Here is a 21,884-nt window from a genome sequence, read left to right as displayed (position 1 = left end):
CTTGTATCCGAGGTATGGGTGTGCAGCGGAGCCAATATCTGTATCTGTAACAATCTCAAAATTAATTGTATTTGGATAAAAATGGAGGAGAATCCAAGAGAAGCCCTTATTTAATTTATATTTTTGGGCTTTTCATGGCCTTTATTTTTATAGGATAGTAGAGAATTGACAAGAAAGCATTGGGCAGAGAAGGCAGAGCAGAACCTGCAAAGAACCTTAAGTCAAGAATGAAACTCTGTTACCGGAGGTGCAACTGCACCATGTGTTGTGTGCTAACAACGAGGCTATCAGTGCCAACAAGAAGCTTATTTCAAATGCAATTCTGTTCCCTTAATAATATTATTTAACAATGCCTTTTGTAACTCATAAAATATTTTTGTAATTATAAAAGAAAATTCTTTAAATATCTTCTAATTAAAACAATAATACTAAATGTTAAATAAAAAGTTTTATTTTCCCGCAGATAATCAGGTCAATTATCCACAACCGCAAATAAAAGGACTCTATATAAAATTTTGTCTGATTATAGGACAATAAATTTGAAAAAAAAAAAAAAATAATAATAATAATAATAATCAGTGGATGAAACATGTTTAAAACATCTTTTAAAGTTTAAGCCAAGATTAGCCATAGTTCAATTATGACATTTAAGTATCTTTTATTATGTCTTAGGAAAAATAAAAACATTACTGGTGTGCATCTTGAGACAAAACAATGGCATTGACATATTTTAAGATACAAGTTTCTTTCAGTTAAATTTTATTATGGGACTAGGCGTAATGCCTTGTCAAGCAGGGATTTGTGAGAGTCACACAGAGACGGCAACACAGCGATTTGATGTGCGATCATGCTGTTCTCATATAATTTCATACAAAGTTTAAAACATTTAAAGATACATCAAATAATATTGATATATGTATGCTGTAGTATTTTAGATGATATCACTCTTGTGAAAGCTCTGATTTCTGAGAGACTCACTGAGACAGCAATATAGTTTATTGATTTGCAATTTTGATGTGTTCATTTTAATAATATAATTTACACTCATTCACTTCACAAACTCATTACTGTGTAGTTATTTTACAGGTTTATGTACACTGCCTGGCCAAAGAAAAAGGGATTTAAATGAGCAAATACTGAAAGGTCTAGGATTAAATCATTATTTCAGTGATTAATATGTTACTGGCAGGTCATATGTTTGGCAGCAATCCTTTTAACTGATGCAGTTTGTAGCTTTTCCTTTCTTATACAACTATGTTGGAAGACGTACCCATGTACATATTCCAGGATGACAATGACAAGAATCATTGGGCTCAAATTTTGAAAAAGTGATTCAGGGAGCAGGAGAAATAATTTTTACACATGATTTGGTCACCAATAGAGTTGTTACCGTAACCCTATTGAAAGTATTTGGGATGTGAAGGAGTCAACTTTAAAGAAGGGTTTGACTCTCCCATTATCAATATAATATCTTGGCCAAAAAATAATGTTAAATAAATAACTCTTGATGGAAATGAATGTTACAATGTTGGATAAGGTTGTCAGAACAATATCATGACTAATACACGCTGTAATAAAAGCTAAAGGCTGTATAATGTAATATGAGTATGCACAACTTATTTTGGATACCAAAATTATGACTTCGATATAATACCCGACTAAAATAGTCGCAATAGTCGCGGCAGCCCTCGTGTGAAGCCTCCTCGTATGTACGTCGCAAGAAGGCCTGCCCGACAAATCTACGGCCTGTCTCTCTGACCTCTACTACTACGCTCTCTATTACAGTTGGTCTCTGGAACTGCCAGTCTGCTGTTAACAAAGCAGACTTCATTTCTTCTATTGCTACTCATTCCGGTCTCAACCTCATGGTACTGACAGAGACTTGAATCAAACCTGAAGACACTGCCACTCCCGCAGCCCTCTCCACCAATTTCACTTGTTCCCACACCCCTCGTACGACTGGGAGGGGTGGAGGTACTGGTCTCCTTATATCAAAAGATTGGAAATTTGATCTTCAACCATCACCTACAGGCAATGCGTCATTTGAATCACCTGCTATTACTGTAACCCACCCTGTTAAAATCTACTTTGTGGTCATTTATCGTCCCCCAGGTCAATTGGGAAACTTCTTGGAGGAGTTGGATGTGCTGCTATCAAACTATCCTGAAGATGGTACTCCTCTGGTACTGCTTGGTGACTTCAACATCCACCTAGATAAACCCCAGGCTGCTGACTTCAACACTCTGCTCGCCTCATTTGATCTCAAGCGAGTGTCTACTACAGCGACTCACAAATCAGGCAACCAACTGGACCTCATCTACACATGCTGTTGCTCTGTGGACAACTCTTTAGTTGCTCCACTGCACACCACAGACCACTTCCTCATTACTGCTAACCTAGCACTTACTGCTGAAGTGGCACACACTCCAACTCAGGTCACCTTTCGACGGAACCTACGCTAACTCTCTCCATCTCGCCTATCCTCTGTGGTTTCATCCTCACCTCCTTCATGCTCTCAGTTTTCAGCTCTGGACACGAACAGTGCTACAGACACTTTTTGCTCACTTTGTTGCTGCCGTATGCCTCTAGTTTAAGCTCCGTCAGGTTATTTCTCTATCGTCTAATTTTTATTATTGAAATCTATTTTATACGCCATCATTTTCGTTTCTATAACGTGTGAATATATCCTCTATCGTATTCTACAACAAAAACAATCGGAGCGCCTTGTTATCACTAGTTTTATTTTGATTTCCCATGTCCGCTAGTGGCTTATAGCCCATTAGCATCACCAGCATGGTTGTCGCTAAACCCGCGTGCATCGCTAATACTTTATTCACACACATTACAATTGCTTTACTCACTGTTAGTTGATTTAATGACGGATGTTTGTCTACCTTTGAGTACAGGTGACGACACGTTTGAGCTGCATTCGGTGCAGAAGCGTAGAGAAGCAGATTCGGGTCCTGGAGCAGAGGCAGGCCCAGTTGAGAGAGCAGAGAGCCGCGCTGGAAACATCCCGGGCTGACGCACACAATTCCAGGGTAAGTATGCAGTGCGCTACTAACAGTCCCACCACCTCCACCCCGTGTGTTTCTATGCACATGCTCTCATCACACACTACATCGTCCGACACGCAGACGGAGACACTGAAGAGGGACTTCAGGAGCACCATCATTACATCCAAAACCAAAAACCCCACCCAGGCCCCGGGTGACGACCTCTCCCCCTCCGGTCCACGGAACCGCTTCTTTCCCCTCCGCGAGACGGAACGCGACGCTGTGATCGTCGGCGACTCCATCGTCCGACACATCCGTGCTACATTAGCCGAAGGTAAAGTGCACACTCACTGTTTCCCTGGTGCTCATGTTCTCGATGTTTCTGCGCAGATACCCACGATCCTGAAGGCCGACAAGAGCCCCAGAGCGGTCGTGCTTCACGCTGGGGTTAACGACACCACGCAGCGGCAGACGGAGACGCTGAAGAGGGACTTCAGGAGCCTGATCGAGACGGTTCGCAGCACGACGCCCGTTGTGTCAGGACCACTGCCCACGTATTGACGAGGACACGAAAGGTTCAGTAGACTTTTTGCTCTAAATGAATGGTTATTGTCATGGTGTAAAGAACAGAAACTGCTCTTTGTTAATAACTGGTATCTTTTCTGGGGGCGTCCTAGGCTTTTTCGCGCTGATGGCCTGCACCCCAGCAGAGTCGGAGTGGAGCGGATGTCCTCTCGGACAACATCTCCAGGACTCCACACTCCATTTGACTAGTAAGCCAATTCTCAAATAACTGCCATGATGGGTTTTGTTCTACCTGCTTAAATGATAGAAGTACGTGTGCCGTCCAATCTATTAAGACTGTGTCTGTTCCCCGAATAGTGAGGTCAAAATATAAATTTAATGTAGGATCTAGAAAAAATCTTATCGTGATTAAACCAGAAAAACTTAAAATAAATAAACAAAAACAATTTCTAAAGTTTGGGCTCATAAACATTAGATCACTCCCACCCAAAGCAGTTATTGTAAATTAAATGATCACAGATAATAGTTTTGATGTACTCTGCTTGACTGAAACCTGGCTAAAACCAAATTATTATATTGGTCTAAATGAGTCTACTCCACCAAACTACAGTTATAAGCATGAGCCCCGTCAGACTGGTCGTGGGGGATGTGTTGCAACAATATATAGCGATATTCTCAATGTTACCCAGAAAACAGGATACAGGTTTAAATCATTCGAAATACTTCTGCTTAATGTTACACTGTCAGATATGCAAAATAAATCTATTGTGTCTCTTGCTCTGGCTACTGTGTATAGACCACCAGGGCCATATACAGAATTTCTAAACGAATTTGGAGATTTCCTCTCAGACCTGTTGGTTACCGCTGATAAAGCACTAATTTTCGGAGATTTTAACATTCACGTTGATAATACAAATGATGCATTAGGACTTGCGTTTACTGACTTATTAAACTGTTTTGGAGTAAAGCAAAATGTCACCGGGCCCCACTCATCATTTTAATCATACGCTAGATTTAATTATATCGCATGGAATCGATCTTACTGACATAGATATCGTACCTCAAAGTGATGATGTTACTGACCATTTCCTTGTATCGAGCATTCTGCGTATTGATGATAATAACTATATAGATTCGCGTTATCGTCCAGGCAGAACTATTGTTCCAGCCACCAAAGACAGATTCACAAATAACCTGCCTGATTTATCTCAACTGCTCAGTGTACCCATAAATACAGATGAACTAGACAAAATGACTGGCAACATGGGCACTATCTTCTCTAATACATTAGAAGCTGTTGCCGCCATCAAATTGAAAAAGGTTATGTCCAGCTATAGACATGCTCTAAAAACTGCCAGGGCCGAGCATATCCACAAACTCATAGAAAATAACCAAAACAATCCAAGGTTTTTATTTAGCACAGTGGCTAGATTAACAAATAACTAGACGCCACCCGATCTAAATATTCCCTCACAGTTAAATAGTAATGACTTTATGAATTTCTTCACTGATAAAATAGATAACATCAGAAATACAATAACAAACGTAGATTCTACAGCATCTAATACTTTAGTCTTATCCATCGCACCCAAAGATAAACTACAGTGCTTTACAACTATAGGACAGGAAGAGCTAAATAAACTTACCACTACATCTAAACCAACAACATGTTTATTAGATCCTGTACCCACTAAATTACTGAAAGAGTTGTTACCTGTAGCAGAAGAACCGCTTCTCAATATAATTAACTCGTCGTTATCTTTAGGTCACGTCCCAAAACCATTCAAGCTGGCGGTTATTAAGCCTCTTATTAAGAAACCACAACTAGATCCTAGTGAACTGGCAAATTACAGACCAGTCTGCTCAATTGTGCTCCTATCTGCAAAAAATTATGTCTATGAAGAATTCAGTCGGGTTTCAGGCCCCATCATAGCACAGAAACTGCACTTGTTAAAATTACAAATGACTTGCTTCTTGCGTCAGACCAAGGCTGCATCTCATTGCTGGTTTTACTTGATCTTAGTGCTGCGTTTGTCACCATAGATCACGACATACTCATAGATAGATTACAAAACTATACAGGTATCCAAGGACAGGCTTTAAGATGGTTTAGATCCTACCTGTCCGATCGCTACCACTTTGTTTATTTAAATGGGGAGTCATCTCATTTATCACCAGTAAAATATGGAGTGCCACAAGGATCTGCCCAAGGTCCTCTGCTATTTTCAATATACATGTTGCCCCTTGGTAATATCATTAGAAAATACGGGATTAGTTTCCACTGTTATGCTGATGATACTCAACTATATATCTCAACAAGACCAGGTGAAACTTCTAAATTATCTAAGCTAACAGAGTGTGTTAAAAATGTAAAAGATTGGATGATCAATAATTTTCTCCTATTAAATTCAGATAAGACAGAGATATTACTTATTGTACCAAAAAACATTACACAGAATCTCGTAGATTACAATTTGCAATTAGACGGATGTACTGTTACTTCCTCTACTGTCAAAAATCTGGGTGTTATATTAGACAGTAACTAGTAACTTGTCTTTTGAAAATCATATTTCCCATCCTACAAAAACAGCATTCTTCCATCTTAGAAACATTGCCAAGCTACGAAACATGTTACCTGTTTTCTGATGCAGAAAAGCTAGTTCATGCATTCATGACCTCTAGACTGGACTATTGTAATGCACTGCTAGGTGGTTGTCCTGCATCCTCAATAAACAAGCTACAGGTAGTCCAAAAATGCAGCGGCTAGAGTCCTTACCAGGTCAAGAAAATATGATCATATTACCCCCAATTTTACAGTCTCTGCACTGGCTACCTATTAAGTTCCTGTATCAGTTACAAAATATTATTACTTACTTATAAGGCCCTTAATGGCTTAGCTCCTGTGTACCTAACTAGTTCTTCTACCACGCTACAACCCATCACGCTCCCTAAGGTCACAAAACGCTGGACTTTTGATAGTACCTAGGATACCAATGTCCACTAAAGGAGGTAGAGCTTTTTCGCATTTGGCTCCCAAACTCTGGAATAGCCTTCCTGATAATGTTCGGGGTTCAGACACAATTCCTCTGTTTAAATCTAGATTAAAAACACATCTCTTTGGCCAAGCATTCAAATAATGCATCTCATAATTTTGGACTGCAGTTATATCTGATCAAATGCACATTATTATTCCTTAGCTTGGGTTAAACTAATTAATTTTACTTGGCTGGAACACGCAGCTACGCTAATTATGTCTCTATTTGTTTCTCTGTTTTGTCACGGGATTTACACAAGCTCCAGTCTGGATCCAGAACACCTGAGAAGAGATGATGCCAACCCCTCAGAGGACCTCAGATGATGCTAACCCAGAGACAACATATAGAACTACCACATTTTGCTATAAGTTTCATTTCATAATTGCTGTTAATAGTGTTAATCGTCTGTTTGTTTTTGTCTTTTATTGATTTTTCTGAACATTTCTGCCGTATGCACATAAACTGACAGTCATCACTGATAAGCTACTACTAAATATTGTAGAAACTTAATTTTTCTGTAAAGTTGCTTTGCAATGATTTGTATCGTAACCCTGCTTTCTGGAATACACCCCTGGAAGAGTACCTGGTCTTCTAATCTCTTGCTTGGACAACTTTTGCCCACTGTCGTCTAGACCAGCACGCACCACCCCATCTGCCCCCTGGCTGTCCGATGTTCTCAGTGAACATCGCTCTAAACTCAGGGCTGCAGAGAGGAAATGGCATAAATCAAGAAACTCTATCGACCTCAGTGTGTATCAGTCTCTCCTCTCTTCCTTTTCTGCAAATGTCTTCACTGCTAAAACATCATACTACCACAACAAAATTAACAACTGTTGTGACGCTCAGACACTCTTCAAAACCTTCTCTTCTCTTCTTAATCCGCCTCCACCTACTCCTCCATTGACTCTTACAGCTGACGACTTTGCAGTTTTCTTCACAAATAAGACAAGAACCATCAGTGACCAATTCTCCACACCGCAGACTGAGGATAACTTCACAACGACTAATGCTCACTCTCTCTCCTCCTTCTCTCCACTCTCAGAGATGGACGTTTCCAAATTTATCCTGTCCAGTCATCCTACTACTTGTCCACTTGATCCGATCCCCACTCACCTCCTTCAAGCGATTTCTTCTTCAGACATACCTTCACTTACTCACATTATCAACTCCTCTCTTCACTCTGGAACATTTCCCTCAGCATTTAAGCAAGCTCGGGTAAGCACACTGCTGAAGAAACCATATCTAAATACAGCGCTTCTAGAAAACTACAGACCGGTATCCCTTCTTCCATTCATTGCAAAACCACTTGAGCGAGCTATGTTCAACCAGCTTTCTATGTTCTTTGTACAGAACAACCTCCTGTACAGCAACCAATCTGGCTTCAAAAGCGGCCACTCAACTGAGACTGCCCTGCTCTCGGTTACTGAAGCCCTGCGACTGGCAAGAGCAGCTTCAAAATCCTCAGTACTCATTTTGATGGACCTGTCTGCTGCTTTTGACACCGTTAATCACCAGATTCTCCTGTCCACCCTCAGAAAGATGGGCATCTCTGGAACCGAACCCCAGTGGTTTAAGTCCTACCTTTCTGATAGATCCTTCAGGATGTCTTGGAGGGTGAAGTTTCTAAGTCACAACCACTTGCTACTGGGGTTCCTCAAGGCTCAGTACTTGGACCACTTCTCTTCTCCATCTACATGACGTCATTAGGATCTGTCATTCAGAAGCATGGCTTTTCCTATCACTGCTACGCTGATGACACTCAACTCTACTTCTCATTCGAACCAGATGACCCGACGGTAGTTGCTCGTATTTCAGCCTGTCTCAGTGACATTTCTAGCTGGATGAATGACCATCACCTTCAGCTCAACCTTACTAAGACTGAACTGCTGGTGGTGTCCAGCTAACCCATCGTTTCATCACAACTTCTCTATACAGCTGGGTTCGTCAACCATAACTCCTTCCAGGACAGCCAGAAACCTAGGAGTTGTGATGGATCATCAGTTAAGCTTCACAGACCATATTGCTACAATGACCCGGTCCTGCAGATTTGCCTTATACGACATTAGGAAGATTAGACCCTTCCTGTCAGAGCAAGCCACCCAACTTCTTGTCCAAGCTCTTGTTCTCTCCAGACTGGACTATTGTAATGCTCTCCGAGCGGGCCTTCCTGCATGTACTATCAAGCCTCTGCAACTGATCCAGAATGCAGCAGCGAGGGCTGGCTTCAATGAGTCAAAAACAGCTCACGTTACTCCTCTCCTCATCAAGTTACACTGGCTACCACTAGCTGCTCACATCAAGTTCAAGGTACTGATGCTTGCCTACAAGACGACCACTGGCACAGCACCAACATACCTAAGCTCACTAGTTCAATCTTATGCGCCCTCCAGAAGTTTGCACTCTTCAAGTGAACGACGCCTTGTGGTGCCATCCAAAAGAGGTTCAAAATCACTCTCACGGACTTTTTCCTGGACTGCGCCCAGCTGTTGGAATGACCTCCCGATCTCAATTCGAACAGCTGAGTCTTTACCCATCTTCAAAAAACATCTAAAGAATCATCTTTTTCACCAGCACTTAACCAACTAATACTAGTACTTACCTTTTCTTTTCTTGTCTATCATATTCTTAAAAAAAAAAAAAAAAAACTGGCTACGTGTTCTGTACTAGACTAACAGAGACTTGTCATGGCACTTGTATACTGTTGTTGTTCTCTTGTTGATCTGATTGCTTCTGTTGTTCTCATTTGTAAGTCGCTTTGGATAAAAGCGTCTGCTAAATGATTAAATGTAAATGTAAATGTCAAGAGCTGACTGTGCATGCTCTGCTCCAAAGCAGACCGCACACAGATTTCGTGTCACCTCCCATAATGTAGCGCAGACAGGTAGACACCTAGATACTAAACTGCTGCTTACTATTCACCATTTCTAAATTACTACAGGACAAACAACATCAAATATAACTCACAATGTCACAGACTGCTTACTGAAGACAAAGAAGCTGATGATGTTTGGTCTAGGTATCTTTTATAGCTTCTGGGATGTGCTGTCATTTGTCACAGGATGATGTCTCAGCAGTGAGTTTGGAGAGATTTCACACATGCTTCAGATGCAGGTCATGCAGAAGCTTACAGATCCAATACACTGCAACATCTGATTTTTTTTCTCAAATGTTTATATTCACTTAAGACAAACCTGACTGTGTTTACATGAAAGGTCATCAGGAAGTGCATTTGTGACATATTTTTGACCATTCAAGCTCAATAATCGGTGAAAGAGAACTGAATTCGCAATCACTGTCTAAAAGGTGGCTTTCTCTGCGTGAGCTTCAGGTCTGAAAGGTCAGGTCTTACTGTGCTTAAGGGTGTACTCACACTAGGCACTGTTCCCTACAAATGAGCCCGAGTGCGCTTATCCCTCCTCTACACTGTCCTGCTGGCCTGCACTCACATTCCAGGCCAAAGTACGCTTATGTCATGTACGAGATAACAGGGAGAAAACCACTTTGGCTAATAGACTGCCAAATAAACTTAATTATGCCATGCAGTTATTTTCACTTGCATGTATCAATAGATTATTACTGAGGCAGCTAATGAAAGAATGTTCAGCTTTATTCCCAAACTGCAATCAATAAGATGAGAACCAGACCCAATATAAATTTAATTATACTTGATTTAATTAAATTAATTGAAAAGTGTACTGTAGTAGTAGTAACAGAAGATGTTTGCGGTTGTAATGATGACAGTAGCGCACACAAAATACTAGTTGTTCCGTGCTCTGGCGCGGTAAACGATGACACTACATGCGTATCGCGCCCGAGCCCAACTGAACTGTGCTCTTGCTCACCTCTTCCAAGTGAGCCAGGGACGGCTAAACAAACCGCACACAGGTGTGGAACAGAGCAATCACACTAGTCAAATTAACTCTTTTTAACATTAAACATGTCCCTTGATTTTTCTTTTTTTTTCTTTTTTTGTAAAAAGAGCTTTTGTTGAAACTAAGCTGCCAGAATGGCTCTTTTCTACTTCCTTCACATTTTAATGTTGCACTGTAGACATGAGGATAGAGATGCAATGATATTAGACAATCATAACATTTACCAACCAGAGTAAGACTGAGACTAAAAATAATCTTGTTCTTTAAATATGACTGTTTTTTTGCAAAAAACTTTACTAACATTATTGATTGTTAAACTCCTACAAATGCATATGCAATAAGGTCAGCAGAAAAACAATGAGTATGTTTACATGGACAACAATAATCCGATATTAACACAATTAAGACAATACTCTGATTAAGAATCTACCATGTAAACAGAGATTTCTCATTACCTTAATCCAGCTAAAGTTATACTCGAAGTAAACACAAATCAAATTAACACATGTGGAGTAGGGGTGTCACGATATATACCGGTTTTGACGATAACCGTGATATTCAAAGCAATAATTATCAATATAATTTATTGTGTGACGATATCGCAATATTTAAAATGAACAGTTTGCTTATGATAGAAGCACATGTAAATACTCCAGCACCAGTACCTGGTTGAGCTCCCAGGTGGCAGTATTGTGCCTTAATGCTGACAACTGTCACACAAGAAGAAGATACAGCGCTCGCTTCTTTACTCGTCTTATTTTTGTATTTGCAATCAGTACGGCCTGTGCATAGTAACACTTTATTTCTTTGTTCAAATCTATTAACAGTTACATGATTAAAACTGATCTAGAAAAACTGACCGACCACATTGCTACATTAAACTCTGTAAAATGTTAAGTTGGTCTCAGTGCCGTGCACTTAATGCCTCATCTGCGGTCATTCTTCAGTAAGGTTCATTAGTTAACATTAGTTAATTACATTAGTTAGCATATATAAATAACATAAATAATAATGAACAATATTTCCACAGCATTTATTAATCTTAGTTCATGTTAATTTCAGCATTTACTAATACATTAATAAAATCAAAAGTTGTGTTTGTAAACAATAATGCACTATGAACTAACATGAACAATGAACGACTCTATTTTTATTAACATGAACAAAGATTAATAAATTATGTAATAAATGTATTGTTCATTGTTCATTTATGTTAGCTAATACATTAATGTTAACAAATGATATCTTATTGTAAAGTGTTACCATTAATATTTATTCATCATACTGTTGAACTTGATGGTATTTTCTCTCTTGTTATTTCATAGGAGCTTTGAAGAAGATGGAGAAAGCCAGAGTCTTGTGCTCTGTGTTTATCAATATCCTTACGTTTGTTGGGTGAAAAAGAAAAACTCAATAAACAAGGTTTCTATAGATATCATGATATATCGATATCATGAATTCTTATGGCCACAATAACCATAATATAAAAAATCTAATATCGTGACAGCCCAAATGTGGAGTATTCCTATTTTAGTCGCATTACTGAAGTACAGTATAGACATGTACACACCTTGATCACATTACCGTCGTGTAGGACTTTTTGCTGCATTTTGCAACAGGATACACACGGCAGTGGTCAATCATTTGATGGCAAACAAAAGAGCATGGCTTCCAGCAAGAAGGCACATTTTATCAGTCATCGTCTGTTTGCATGTATAGCATGTCATGTAATTAATTGCACTTGAAGCTTTTGTAAGTTTAAAAATGAAACACCCAAAACTGTACAGTACCAAAGATGAACTCTTGATACGTGAAACTGACCCTTTGCAAAAACCCGCCCTCCTTAGTTACTGTTGCTATGTCCGACAAGCCATCCTACTCTCACACTACACATCATGTTCTCACACAGTAAAAAATACATTGCAGAGCACAGAGGAAACTGACAACATGCCGACAGACAAGACAGAGCAGGTTACTTCTGGTATGAAACAAATGAAAATGCTTTCAAATTTTGTTATTTTTTTAAGAAATTCAAACAATAAATACCATTTTGTGTCTCTTGTGTTTCATGACAGATCGCTGTATTACCTCAGTTCAAGCGGCACGTGAACAGAACTTATTTTATTTCAACCATGGAAAGACGTCAATACACACAATTTTTCAAGATTAAGTCCACTGAAGTTAACCTACTCTCCTGCCTGATTTGTTTGTTGGACAAAATGCATTATGATTGGTCAGATGGCCTGTCAATCAAGCTATTTGTGACTGGGGAATGTTGGATGTTGCGTGGGAATGTAATGACGTGCCATAAATCGATCTATGTACTATAACATGTAAAATGGGAAAATGAAAGGAATATTCTAAAAGCAACTCATGTAAACACTTTAATCATAATATTGTCTTATTCAAAATAAGGTAAATAATTAGATTACTCATGTCCATATAAACATACTCAATGTGTACTCAATGCTCAATTTTTTATTGTGTGTCTTTAGTAAATCCTGACAGTAGTTTTTTAATGCCAGAAGAGTGATTTTGTTAGTAAATCTGAGCCTAAGCTTGTTATTTAGAAAAATATTTTTTACTTAGTAACTGGTTCATTTTAAAGATGCTATATTCATTATTAAAAATTATTCTTTGTTTTTTAAGGATTAAAACTCACAGAGCTTTTTTGCAGTTGATCACAGCTGGTATCAGTCTTCTTTTACCCTCATCTGATGTGTTGCATTTCATGGTGTTCAGTTCATCCAGAGGCTCCTCTGACATCTGAAGCATGTAGGCGATTGTTGAGCACTGAGCAAGAGAGAGTTTTTTCTCTGAGTGTTTGCCTGATTTCACAAACTCCTGAATCTCTCTGGACAGAGTCTGATCTTTTACTTCCAACAGGCAGAGGTACAAATTTATTGATCGTTCAGTGGAGAATCCATATCCATCTTTGATCTTCTCTTTAATGAACTGTGTGGTTTTCCTGATGCTCTCTGAGCTGTTCTCTGTGTGTGTCAGTAGATCCTGTAAGAGTCTCTGATTGGACTCCAGTGAGACGCCCAGCAGGAACCGCAGGAACAGATCCAGCTGTCCATTCTTACTCCCAATGGCTTTATGTATTGCTGACATTAGTAGATCATACAGACAGAGTTCATCAGACATATGCTTACCATATCGATAGTCAGGGTCATAGTTATGTGTATGTTCATCCAGAAACTGCAGTGGTTCCTTGTTCTTTGTTAAATAGCAGTAAAACACATAGAAAGCAGCGAGAAACTCCTGAACGCTCAGATGAATGAAGCTGTAGACTTTCCTCTGATGAATCACAGACTCTTCCTTAAAGATCTCAGTGCACATCCCAGAATACAGTGAGGCATCCGTGACGTCTATGCCGCTCTCAATCAGGTCCTCCTCATAGAACATCATATTGCCCTTTATCAGCTGTTTGAAAGCCACTTCAGCAAGTTTCACAATCAGTTCTCTGTTGGACTGCAGGAGTTTCTCTGGATCTCTCTCTTCATACTTCTGGTTTCTCATGTTGATCTGAATCAGCAAGAAGTGGATGTACATTTCAGTCAGAGTTTGAGGGATTTCTACACTCAGATCTTCTTCCAGGAGCTTCTGAAGCACAGTGGATGAGATCCAGCAGAAGACGGGGATGTGGCACATGATGTGGAGGCTTCTTGCTCTTCTGATGTGTGAGATGATTCTGCTGGCTTGATGCTGATCACTGATTCTCTTCCTGAAATATTCCTCCTTCTGAGGCTCAGTGAATCCCTGGATTTCTGTCAGACGGTTGATGTATTCAGAGGGGATCTGATTGGCTGCTGCTGGTCTGGAGGTGATCCAGATGAGAGCAGAGGGAAGCAGCTCTCCTTTAATGAGCTCTGACATCAACACACCCACTGATGAAGTCTCAGTCACATCACAAAATTTCTGAGCATCTGAAAACATCTGTGTGATTCTGCTTTCATCCAGACCATCAAAGATGAACACAACTTTACACTCCTCATAAATCTGTGAGTCCAGATCTTGAAGTTCAGGATGAAAGTCCAGCAGAAGTCTGTGAAGACTGTACTGATGATCTTGGATCAAGTTCAGCTCTCGAAATGAAAACACAAACATAAAATCTACATCCTGATTGGCTTTTCCCTCGGCCCAGTCCAGAATGAACTTCTGCACAGAGACGGTTTTTCCGATTCCAGCGATTCCTTTAGTAAGAACAGTCTTGATTTGGTCTTTCTCCTCACATCCTGGTTTAGGTGAAGCTTTAAAGATGTCATTGCAGTCAATTGGAGTGTCCTGTGAGTGTTTTGTTCTGGCTGTTTTCTCCATCTGTAAAACCTCATGTTCTTCATTTACTCCTTCTCTCTCTCCCTCTATGATGTAGAGTTGTGTATAGATCCTTTTCAGGAGGGTATCATTCTCTTGTAGGTTGTTTCCCTCAAATAATCTCTCATACTTTTTCTTCATGCTGGCTTTGTGCTGGTCTTTGACTCTCTGTAGTTCATCATCTTTTGGTTGGTGAGAATTCTGCTGCAGGTCTCCACTCAGAGGCTCCAGTCGGAGATCTCTGTCCAAACAGCAGAAAAAAGAAGAACAACACAAAGAATGAATGAAAGCAGAAACAGAAAGATCTTTTCGTAAACCCACGAATGCCATTCTCTGAACAAGTTGAGACACAATAAACACCTTTAATAAAGATCTTAACTATTTTAATGCAGAAACTATCCCAGATCAGCTTGAACCAGCTTTACTCTTTAAATTACACTTAATGAAATATCTGTTGAGCCTTTCAATGCATATTTGAACTGTGAAACATTTTGCATTCACAAAATGTTCCTCCATTGACCTCAGATCTCTCCTTAATTGTCACTAAATAATAAGAATAAAATGCTCTGAACTGCAGAAAACTGAAACCAGATTCACAAAGATACTGTAACTGAACATAGAGGTGATGAAAGTGATGGTTAAATCAGATGAGAGCTAGTTGTATTTTTGAATTTAAACTTGACTAACACTTTCACTCTCTATTCATTTTCTATTCTAACTACTTGTTTTCTTTTTATTAAAAAACGACCCTTTAACACATTTGTATTTACAAATTCTATTTCTATTGTATTTGGTTTCTTTTTATTTAAAAAAATTGACCCTCTAATACTAGCATTCTATATATCTGATTGTATTGTCTTTGATGTTTTATCTGGTGTTTTGATACTGCTGTTTTCTATATGTGGAATCATTTTTATTATTGTACAGCACTTTGGTCAACACTCTCTGTTGTTTTTAATAGTGCTTTATAAATTTATAAACTGAAACTGAACTGAAACTATATTCTTTTTCTATTCTACTAGTTTTTGTTGTATTATACAAAAAAAAAAAACATCTAACACTACAGTAGAGTTCTCTGTTCTTTTCTATTCTTGATTTGTTTTCTTTCTATTTATTATTAAAAAAAACTTGCTTTGTGTACTGCGTTAGGCTAACCGAGACTTGACACAGCAATTACATATTATTGCTCTTTTGTTGGTATTAATTCTATTGTTGGCTTCTATTGTCCTCATTTGTAAGTCTTTGGATAAAAGTATTTGCTAAATGATTAAATGTAAATGTGAATATATGAATATATATAACATGCTTCTTGTGCATCCTGCTTGTAGCAAATGAAAATATCATGCATCTGAAGGTGTAATTAAATATTGAGCAACAGTGTGTATATTTATTTTTATAAATGCCGTTTATTTATGAGAAGGACCCAGGTAGAGATCACACACAGTTACTTTTTCATTGTCAACACAGGTCATTGCCCTGTTTCATTGTTTGTTTATTTTTTACGTTGGACTGCTCACTTGGATTATGACCCTTGCCTGTTCTTTTGGATTACTCTTTTGCAACTACCTTGGATTACCTTGTTTGCTGAATCTTGACTTTGCCTGTTTGACTACACCTTTGTTTTAACAAACAATACACCTCGTTACAGAAAAACATTCCCCCTCAAAAAAACAATCAGCCTACTGGGGGTGGTACTCCCCTGCCCACCCTTCAAGAACTGTATACATACAAAGTGAGGAAAAGGGCTCAGAAAATCATTCTGGATCCCTCACATCCAAGTTAGCCCATCTTTGAACTTTTGCCATCTGGCCGGCACTTCAGAGCCGCAAATACCAGGACAGTCAGGCACAAGAACAGTTTCTTCCCCCAGGCAATCTACCTCATGAACAGTTAAATGTTCCCCACTTATGCAATAAAAATGTGCAATATCCTTATATTTATCTGTTATCCCTCCATCCTAGTACATCCCTGCATCTTACTCAATCCTATTCCATTATCATTTATAGCAAAATTGTTATACACATATTTATTTGCAAAGGTTTTTTTTTTTTTTCTTTTTTTTGTCTGTGTGTGTCATCGTCTCTGTGTACTGGAAGCTTATGTCACAAACAAATCACTTGTATGCGCAAGCATACTTGGCAATAAAGCTCTTTCTGATTCTGATTCTAAATCTACCACAGATCCAGCAGCTTTTTTGAACACCAGACCAACCATGGATCCAGTATCTTGCCTCATTCACCTTCGTCAGGGAGATTAGCCTATTGAGGATTATGTGGCAGAGTTTTGTAAACTGTGTGACCAGGTGGGTTTCAGTGACATTACCCTTAAAGACATTTTTTGCTTTGGCTTTACTAAAATCAGGGCAGGGCCTGGTCACAACACATCAGCCAAGCCAGGGCCTGCTCACACCATGCCGGCCAAGATGGCCACCATGCCTGAGTCCCGGCCAAGATGGCCATCACGCCTGAGCCCCCAGCCAAGATGGCTGCCATGCCAGAGCCTCGTCATGCTACGCCAGCCATGCAAGTTTCCCCTGGGAATTTTTTTTGGGAGGGCTATAGTACCCAAGCTCCTGCAGATGCAGAGCTTGGTCCAGGACTGACAAGAATGATTGCCAGTATGATGGACCAACCACTGGTGTCAGTGCGAGCGGCTGGCATAGCAGTGGTCTCTACGCTCTCAAACCTCACAGCCTTAAAGGCCTCATGACTCTTAAGTCCCTCTATCCACTGTGTTGCCTGTGATGGCAGTCCCAATTTTGTGTGTCTGGACAACACACTGCTTTCAGGCCGCAGAGGCCTCTCCTGTTTACGAGTCTGCCCCAGAGGCATCAGCTGCAGAACCTCCAGAGGTGGTGGCACCCTATGAACTCACTGTCTGCCCCGTTACGGGCAAGGAGGCAACTCATGAACTTTCTGTCTTCCTCGTTACAGCCGAGGAGGCCGTCCATGAACTCTCTGTCTGCCCCATTATGGCCAAGGAGGCAGTTCATGAACTCTCTGTCTGCCCCGTTATGGCTGAGTAGGTTGTTTACGAACTCTCTGCCTGTCCTGTCACAACCATGGAGTTAGACTGTGAATGTCTCATGAAGGCCGTTGAGGCCTCTGTTAACCTCTCTGTGCTCTTATTTCCAGTCCAGCCTGATCTGTCATGGTGGTCTTCTGCTCTGCCGGCCCTGATCTGGTGGTCTTCTGCTTCACCTTGGCTTCCTACTCTGCATCATGGCCCAGGTCCTCCACTGCACCATGGTCCTCCATTGCTCCATGACCCAGGTCCTCCATTGGTCCACGGTCAGCTATTGTTCCATGGTCCAGGTCCTTCACTGCTCCATGTTCTGCCACATGGACCTGGCACTCCATCCCTCACCCTGTTCTACCTCCGCTGCACCGTATAGGAGCGTCTGGAAGCTGCTCCTTAAGGGGAGGGGGGTTATGTCAGGATCTCCAGCTGGAGTGCCCATAAGATCCGCTAGAGGGCACTCCATCCCTAAACTGTACCATTGTTTTATTGAAAAATTCTTCCATAACACCCCATGCCATGAACTGATTACACCTACAGCTGTTTCCAATAAGAAGGACTATTTAAGTTGCATTCATTCACATCCACATTATGAAGTATTGTTTTGGTGTTGCGGACCCTACCAAGCGTTTTCATTTGCCTTTGCCGTGTTTCATTGTTTTGTTTATTTTTTACTTTGGACTGATCACTTGGGTTATGACCCTTTCCTGTTCTTTTGGATTACTCTTTTGTGGATTAATTAAATAACCTTGTTTGCTGGATCTTGACCTTGCCTGTTTGACTATGCCTTTGTGTTAACAAAGTCCCTGTTACACTGACTGTCTTCAGAAAAGTTTCAATGACATTTTCATTTTAACTCTGGTGATTACTAAATGTACTGATTTCAAGTCTAAGTAGCACCACCAGTGTAATGGTTTGGGCTTAAATATTAATATTTAGTTTTGGTCTATTTTATTTTATACTATATTATTTTAAGGGGGAAACCAGCCAGGAATTTCACCTTGATAGTTAAGAACAATCATTGAAGATTGTTGAATAAATAATAAATAATAAGTTGTAGTCTGACCAATCTGAAGGATTTTTGAGAATCGTTAACTTGTAGAGCCTCTTACTGAATTATCTACACAAGGAGGACACAAGTGTAATAAAAGGAATTTTATTAACAAAAGGATAGACAAATGTAACTAACAGCTACTAAATAGGTACAAGGAATGGATAAAGTGCGAAAGATTGATAAATGCAAGTAACTGAATTATTGTTGTTACTACTATATTAGATTTTACTGTGGACATTAAACCTTATTAAGATTCAACAAATAAAACAAGGGATTATTTATTATTAACTGACATCAGCTATATAAAATCTAACGCAAATTATATAATCAGAAACTGACAATACACTCTAATGCCAACGGTCTCTGGAAAAAGGTTTGTAAGAGTGATAGTTATGTTCCATATCTGAGCGGCGATGTCTTCCACTTGTTGACCTTGGCTATGCTGCAGTGGGCAGAAAGGAGTCAAATCCATTGCACAGTCTTGAACACGAAGCAGTGGTGAACGACGAACTCCTGAGCACAGAGAAGGTCTGGAAATATGCAAATGGAGGAGCCTGGAAGGTGGAGGTTCAGAAGTCTGTACGGAAGATCCGAAAAAAACCTGGAACACGCAGGAGAAGGATCGGGGGTGGGGGGCACTAAGCTTGCGGTCGTTGTTGCTGTGGCAGTTTCCCAAACACCCCAAATTCACTCCTTGCAGAATTTCCTTGTTTCTCAGTAGTACAACAACAGCAGCTTAGCACATCTTGGCTTACCACATTTCTTTTAGCAACAACCGCTTAGTACACTTCTTTGTGTTAAAGAGAACCTTTTAATCTTTCCTGAGAAGGAGGGATTTACAAGTTGGCTCCTTTCAGTTCCAGCATTTTGATTGGCTGATGCTGTAAGAGGTGGCCTTGGTATGGCCCCTCTGACATTAGGTCTATTTGCATTTTAAGTCCAAGTTTAGAACAATGTCTTTAAGGTTTTTCCTATGCATAATTCATTTTCCAAACCAATCCCAGATTAACCTACATATTGTGTGACCAAACATCAAAGGGTAATGCTGAACATTGGCCTATGCATTCATGTATACTGTATATACCTTAATAGGTAAAGTTGCATACATTGTTGTATCACCTGTAGCACTCATTAAAGTCCCTTTCACACTGCGATTCCGGAAAATACATGGGTAATGTGTCCCGGCAATTGTTCCCGGGTCGCTAGATTTTGCACTTTCACACTGCCAGTGATTACCCGGAATATGTGCGTGCTTTCACACACAACCCATAAAGGTCCCGTGAAGACACGTGATATCAGAGTGTGACATGTAATGTACGAGTCGAAAACGCTAGACACGTTAACTTTCACTGAAGCTGGCGAACGATCTCAGCTTCAGTGCGGATAGTGAGGAACTAACTGATCTCTGCTTCGCTACAGTTTGCACATATTTGTTTCGTCGCGAACGTTGATCTGCCTTCAAAACACCCGCTAAAAGAGTCGCACGATTACATGCGTCATCACTACGACACGGCATTAGTTCTGGCTTTTGTTCACACACACCGCTCGTTCCGGGACTTAACCCGGCAATGTTACTAGGTCCCTGACCCGGGATCAATCCCGGAATCAATTGTTCAGACCAATGCGAAAATCCACACACATAACCATTTTAAATTAATATAATTAAAATTTCAAACGCATCCCTTTTCTTAAAAAATGGTTTAAAGGTTCAGTTGTGAGGTTTATCATTTTAAAATATATTTTGCTTTTGTGAAAACCTGTATCGTAACTGTAAATCATTTACTATTTCGTCGTCTACAACATGAAATTAAGCCATCATAACATGTACATGAAAAATATAGAAACACTGGACAGAACTAGGGGGCACCACTGTGCATCAGCACCCAATTCACTAAACCCTTCCCCCCCCATATTGTTAGTCACTGAATCTCCAATGTCAGCCCCACTGCAAATGGAGTGGTTAGCCAAGCCCAGGCCAAGTTCTATGGGGGTAATAGAGGATGCTTAATACTTTCAAAAGAAAGCGTGTCTAAAGTCAACAAGTGGAAGACGTTGCCACTCAGACTCAGCACACGACCAGACAGAAGGTAAATATCACTCCACATAAGACAACTATACAAAACAAAAAAAAAGAGGACGGACTGACTTATATGGAAGTAAGAGGAAAAGAATGCAAATGAAATATTTCTAAAGACAATCAGTTCCTTTCAGAGATACGGCTGCACGATTAATCGAAATTAAATTGCAAAGGCAGTAAATGGTGATTAGGCAGAAACTGCAATTGTCACGCGTATCTTTTAGTGAAGCACGGTTCTGTGATCAGCAGTAACTCTCCATCCGAAGGTCAGAGGGCGCTTTCACGCAGAAAATCCAAATACGTATCGCAGAAGAAACCCAGTAAATCCCTATAGCAGTTGCTGCATAAACAGAAGATTTAACTGCTTTCATTAATACAACGTTACTAATAAACACACAATTGTGACACTATATGGTTTATCTGAGTTTGTCATAATTTTTATTATAATAAAATATATAATAATGCAATGCTAATCGACATAGCTTTTATAACAGTTTAGAATACTATGAAATATGTTGTGTGACTTATTCTGTGTTAGAATCCACATAATCTCCCAGGAGGATTTATTTCAAACAATCGAAGGATGTTATGAAGTGAGTATAGAGTAAAAACATGTTATTAAATGAGGTATTTTCACATGCTTTCAAATTGAGCAGCATTTACTACACAGAGCCGTAGTTCACTGGCAAGCTACGCAAACAGCTTTCAGCATCACAGAATGTTTTCTTTGATTTCAAAGAACACAGTAGGTATTTTCGACTTGAAGTGGCGCTGCATAGACCGATCGGCGAGAGTAGCTGCTTGCAGGGGTGGAATTGAAAGTGGAGACGTCAAGTGATGCTTCCGTGGTGTTTTCATACTCTTATCACAAAAGTCACTGCTAGTGTTAAAGCAGCTTCAGCCAGCTGCTCTCGCAGTACTTTGATGATATACATACGTGCCGTTGGCACTGTTTCAAGTCGGACAAAATTTCTAATGGTATGCACTGCT

At 39.9% G+C, this 21,884-nt stretch overlaps 1 protein-coding gene across 1 annotated transcript in view; it reads right to left on the bottom strand.

The window, feature by feature from the left end:
* The window catches only part of LOC109054615 (NACHT, LRR and PYD domains-containing protein 12-like), a 55,980-nt gene that overhangs the window by 18,324 nt on the left and 15,772 nt on the right, over window positions 1-21,884 (bottom strand). Inside the window, 1 exon segment of the mRNA XM_042753842.1 lies at window positions 13,091-14,986. Coding sequence (XP_042609776.1) covers window positions 13,091-14,986 — 1,896 coding nt within the window.

Source organism: Cyprinus carpio, unplaced genomic scaffold (genome assembly GCF_018340385.1).
Source record: "Cyprinus carpio isolate SPL01 unplaced genomic scaffold, ASM1834038v1 S000000168, whole genome shotgun sequence".
NCBI lineage: Eukaryota > Metazoa > Chordata > Actinopteri > Cypriniformes > Cyprinidae > Cyprinus > Cyprinus carpio.
Note: the sequence above shows the minus strand (reverse complement) of the source record. Positions and strands in the feature narration are given on the sequence as shown.